Source organism: Limulus polyphemus, unplaced genomic scaffold, assembly GCF_000517525.1.
Source record: "Limulus polyphemus unplaced genomic scaffold, Limulus_polyphemus-2.1.2 Scaffold6295, whole genome shotgun sequence".
In the NCBI taxonomy this organism is placed as follows: Eukaryota; Metazoa; Arthropoda; class Merostomata; order Xiphosura; family Limulidae; genus Limulus; species Limulus polyphemus.
The window spans coordinates 41,055-46,698 of record NW_013671905.1 but is presented as its reverse complement, the minus strand read 5'-3'; the positions used below and the strand labels follow the sequence as shown (position 1 = coordinate 46,698).

At 35.9% G+C, this 5,644-nt stretch overlaps 1 protein-coding gene across 1 annotated transcript in view; it reads right to left on the bottom strand.

Moving 5' to 3' along the window:
- The window catches only part of LOC106473583 (atrial natriuretic peptide receptor 1-like), a gene marked incomplete at both ends in the record, with an annotated part of 46,468 nt that overhangs the window by 7,193 nt on the left and 33,631 nt on the right, over positions 1-5,644 (bottom strand). Inside the window, 2 exons of the mRNA XM_022401984.1 lie at positions 1,502-1,625; positions 2,693-2,842. Coding sequence (XP_022257692.1) covers positions 1,502-1,625; positions 2,693-2,842 — 274 coding nt within the window. The remainder of the gene's footprint in view (positions 1-1,501; positions 1,626-2,692; positions 2,843-5,644) is intronic.

Here is a 5,644-nt window from a genome sequence, read left to right as displayed (position 1 = left end):
CATTCATTATGTCTTCTTAAGCTTCTGAAGGTTCGTAATCCTCTATGCAGGTACTCCACTAGGTTCAGTTCTCTATATCCTGTATGTTTCAGGTATGCCACAGTCTTCACGTCCTGTTCAGATTTTGTCATTATGCTGATGAAACTGTCACAGTGGCTACTTGTTCAATGATGTTCTACAAACAACAGTGAATCACTTTCTTATGGGTTATATATTGGTGACTTATACTCAATATCTAAAAAACTAAAGTTATTAAGTTTGGTTCAAGCAAAAAAAAAAAAATATATATATCGATCTTGCCAAAATCCTGATAACTTTAGTGTTGAAAAACACTATGTTTCAACACAACTATCTAACGCAGTTATATATTTGTGTTTCACCTTCGATAAGTATCTCATCTTGCAACACTAAAGTTTACAGTCACACAACGATTCAACCTTTTGCGATGTCTGACTTGGAGTTTAAATCCACCTCTTCTGTGTTCTTATAAGGCCTTCATTCGTCCTTGCTTTATCTATGGCCATATGTCATGGGTATCTGTCTCTTCTTTTTACGAATGATTTATGGACAGAGTTAAGCTTCCCAGCTCAACGAAGAAGATGTATGATCGCATAACATTTACCAACACTTTCAATCATCTTCAGAAGCTTCGTATCAAACATATTAGACGCTGCTTCCAGACTCACAATGTCATCCTTGGCGACCTGATAAGTTCTTCATTTCATCTTCCGCGAAAATTGCTTCCCTCAGGTGATCATATTTTCAATACTTTATGAGATGATTGTTCCGGAGGTTGGTCCTGGACATGTTGCTTCCTTATATCTATCCTACCTGAAGAACGTTTCTCGTCTCTCACTTACCTTCATCACTGATTAATTAAAGTTTTGAGCGACAACCATCCTTTCATAGTATTCAGTTTTCGTTTCGGAATCCTTTTCACTACTCTAAAATACGAAACTTCTTATTCATTATCTATAGCTACTATGTACTGAAGTTTAACCTCCTGACCGAAGAGATGGTGTAACCCATTGCTAGCTCACCATCTTCATGAGCTAGAATTATATAACAGAGGAGGGGGGTAGTCTTTTGTTTCTCATCGTCTAGCACAACTGATGAGTTCTCACAAAAGGTCTCTTTAGGCAGTGACTTGTGGGAGTCACAATATAGAATAAATGCTGTTTTTATACACCTCTGATTTTAAATCCGAAATGGGCAAATGAAGATGAATGTGAAAAAAAAAACGCATTTGTAGTTTACATGATTTTGATCACAAGTTTTAGCCTAGTGTATTCTATAATTAAATACTACTAAACTAAACCGTTGATATACTATAAGTTTTAAATTTCTGTTTTTCTTACACAACTTGTGAGTTAAAGTATTGGATGTTGGTATTAAAGTACCAACAATTAAGCACTCTAATTGATACCATTAGGCATGTTCCCTTGCTGCTAAGATTTGTTTCTTTTCCAAATAACTGTTTTCTTCTTACAACTACAATTACCTCCATAGGTGTACTTTGGGCCGAGATTGCGGTAAATCCCACGATGTCACTAAAATAGATGGTAACACTGTCGAATGCTTCGGCTGTTACAACTTCACCACGAATTAGTTGACTTGCTACAGATCTGTAAGAAGAGAGACGATGGAAGAGCCACGGGCACCTGCTTTTATTTATCTTAACTTAATTCATTTAAATGTTTCGAATCATAACCAGAAAGTTCAATCTCTCAACTAATTTTTTTTGACATACTGTATATAGGCCTCGAGTTAAAAAAAAAGGCTTAAAAAGATTTGATCAATACTAGATGTACTTCCGTATGGTTCCCGAAAGTGTTCTAATTAAAGAATGAATAAAACCAAAATTAAAGTAGCAAATATTTTTAATTTTTGCTTTTAAAGTTCATATGTCACTCTGTGTTGTAGCCTACAGTGTGCATAATTCTTCTTGTGATTCATTGCATCTGCACGTTTTACTGATAGTACAAATTATGTGAATTTATTTTAGTGTCTACTTACTCACTGACAGACAACACACTATTGTATAGAGGTGAAAGTGGTTAAAAGAAATGATATAGATGTATTTCGCAATCACGTGACAAAAGCAACATTGTTATGTTTTTATTGAATTGCCCCGTTGTTACTCTAATATTGTAAGTAGATACAACTTTTGCAAATGCCAAATAAATATGTACTCTTTAGACTCGAATTCACAAATTGATGCCCCTATGCGTGAACAACATATTTGAGATAGTTTATCCTTAGCTTAAATAGCAAGTTGTGACTGCAAACTAGCGGAGGTTAGTCTACACACCGGGTTTTAGAAGTTTTTCCGGTCATCTAAATTGTGTATAGTTTACGTTCTTCTTTCAAAACCACGAATTTTTCCCTTTTACGAATGGCTTGTTCTCCACTTCCCACCCCTTTAGAAGTCGCTTGCTCTCAGGTTTATAACTGCAACATATGTGTGAAGCGCTTACAAGATTTCCAGTTAAACAAAATTAGTTTTAAAATGGTTACTACAGATTCAAAGTTCATATAACCTTAAGGTGGCTTAAACATTAAGGAGAAGACCACTAAATACATATAAACATTTTAGTGTAAAGTTCAAAAACCTAAAGTAAAAACCTTTAAAATTGGAGGTCACTCAGTCTTTGAATTCGAACTCAAAATGATTAGCAAATGCTGAACGTACTTTGGTAAAAGTTGATAGAGCAGGTCCTCTGCTTTACGTTTCTCTTCCAGATAGTCAGCCGTTCGTTCTTCAACCAAAGACTCCAGATTGTTGGCGTATTGTTCCATACGGGAGAGAAGATTATCCAGGATGTTTCCACTCTCATTATTTCTAAAGAGTTAGGTAACGAAATAAATAAGCAAGTTTAATAACATAATACTTACTAAATAGTTGATTCCCGATGGCAAAACGATAAGTCTGAAGGGCTTATAGCACTAAATATTGGGCTTCGATACCCGCTATGGCCAGAGCACAAATAAACTATTGTTTAGCTATGCGATTAACAAATACTTGGTAGTTTGAAATGAATATAAAAGTACTAGTCGCGAGTAGCAAGACATTTGCGGTAGTTTTCATGCCCTTCACTTGAATTTTCCTTATTCTATCATTTTTACGCATGCCATTTAAGCTATGCTGTATTGCAGGCAATTTGTGTTAGATCGATAAATCTTGATTTATTTCAAAACATTTTACTCGGTCAGACAAATAAACTCACGTAATATAACTTTATTTAATAAAACTACAATAAAGTATAGTAATGGTAGTTATACTAGTGTAGAGTGTTTGATCGTTAGATGGCGCGTTGATCTATACTGTAAGCACATTATTTGCCCCTCTTTTATAAACAAGAGGAAATCGTCAACAGCTGCGGCTGTAATTAGATCTCAAATAGGTCAAGAGATGGAGCCACGAGCTAAAAGTTAATACTTGAAAAAACAACAACACAAACAAACAGAACCATTCTATAGCCGCTATGCCGTGGGTAAAAAGTCTAGTGTGTTTTTTTGTTTCTGCGCAAATCTACACAATGGGTTGTATGTGCTCTGTCCACCACAGATAATCGAACTCGGAATTTGAGCATTGTAAGTCTGTAAAATGATCAGTGACATAAAATAAAACAGTGATGACTGTAATTTCGTGAAAATAAAAATGAAACGTTGGCTGACAGTTGTGTTACTCTAATAAAAAAAAACTTTCTAACTTATACAAACTTATAAAATATTATAGTTACGACAGTAATTTTGTTTAAAAAGAAAATATACCGAACAAATAATGGTAGACATATAGTTTGTTTGTTTTAATTTCGCGTAAATCTACACGAGGGCTATCAGCACTGGTCGTCCCTAATTTAGCAGTGTAAAACTAGAGGGAAGGCAGCTAGTCATCACCACCCATCGCCAACTTTTGGGCTACTCTTTTACCAATGAATAGTGGAATTGACCGTCACATTATAACGCCTCCACGGCTGAAAATGCGAGCATGTTTGGTGGACCGGGGATTCGAACCCGCGACCCTCAGATTGCGAGTCGAGCTCCCTAACTACGTGGTCATTCCAGGCCAATAAAGTTATAAACTGATAACTAACACGGCACGACTTAAGGTAACCTGTTCAAAAGAACTTGAAGAATATGAATTCAGGCTAGCACGGCATGACTTAAGATAACCTGTTCAAAAGAACTTGAAGAATATGAATTCAGGCTAGCACGGCATGACTTAAGGGCCTGAATTCATATTCTTCAAGTTCTTTTGAACAGGTTACCTTAAGTCGTGCCGTGCTAGCCTGAATTCATATTCTTCAAGTTCTTTTGAACAGGTTACCTTAAGTCATGCCGTGCTAGCCTGAATTCATATTCTTCAAGTTCTTTTGAACAGGTTACCTTAAGTCATGCCGTGCTAGCCTAAGTTCTTAGTCATTGAGTTGTTTATCATATAAGAATTTTAGTTCAGAAAAGGACGAAGCATCAGTATAAGTATACAGAGTTTAAAAAGCCTTATCTTAAGTATCTTTCAGTAAAAAAACTAACGTTTATATAAGTGCATTTAGACGTACACAGGATAAATCATAAAGACAACAGGAAACTAATGTAAACAATTTTTTTTTCTATCTCGCTCTCAGTGACTTCCACATCACCAATATATGCAGTATTTTCTAGTACACAGTACTAACATGACCCGTTCTTTGACACGTTAATTTCTTTCGATAAACGAGTCTGTCAGTTTAAAATGATGGAGAATCGGCAATTTTAAGCAGAAATAAGGAAAATAAATAAGTTAAATATTTTGAAATACCTTGTATATGTTTCTATAGTAAACACTGGCAGGAAGTAATAGTGTTCGAATACATTTACACCTTACTCGTGTTTTAAAACTTAAGGACCGGACGTGAGCTAGTAGTTTTGTGCGGATTGAAAGGTCCAAGGTTCGCGTCGCGATGCTGCTAAACACACTTAGTACTTCCAGCTGTGGGTGAGTTACAAGAATGAGAATCAATTCGGTTCAAAAAGTAGAACAAAAGTCTTTTTGAGGTGAGTGCTGCTGGATGGCTTAAGGTCGGATTTACCGAAACCCTAAGAGTCTTTGACCTCGCCGTTTAGCCCATGAAAGCGTTAGGTCATGTTTAGGTTGAAAACACCAACACTGAAACTAATAAAACAACAGTTATTAGAAAAGATTATTATAAATGATAAATTTTGTTTTTCGTTTGCTTTAGCGCAAAACCATATTAGATTATCTGCTATGTCCATCGCAAGGGATCGAAACCCCGGATTTTTGCGCTGTAAGCCCATAAATGTACCGCTGACCTACCGGGAGACTAAATGATAAAAGTATCCTTTCTTTATGAGAACTCTTCAGATTAATGATAATTAGCTTTCCTTGTTTTTTTTTTTATCCCAAACCACACAACGGGCTATTTGTACTCTGCTCACCACGAGTATCGAAACGCAATTTTAAGCGACATAAGTTCTTAGCCTTACCACTGAAACAACAGAGGGCCTATAATAAGCTATCCGGTTTGTGTAGTTACGTTTGAATATAGGCATTTAAAGCATGCAGTTGAAACGGCCATTATTTTACGCAATGCTCTATTTTAGTGCAATATTTAGTCTGCGGTTTTTATGCAATACCTGAATA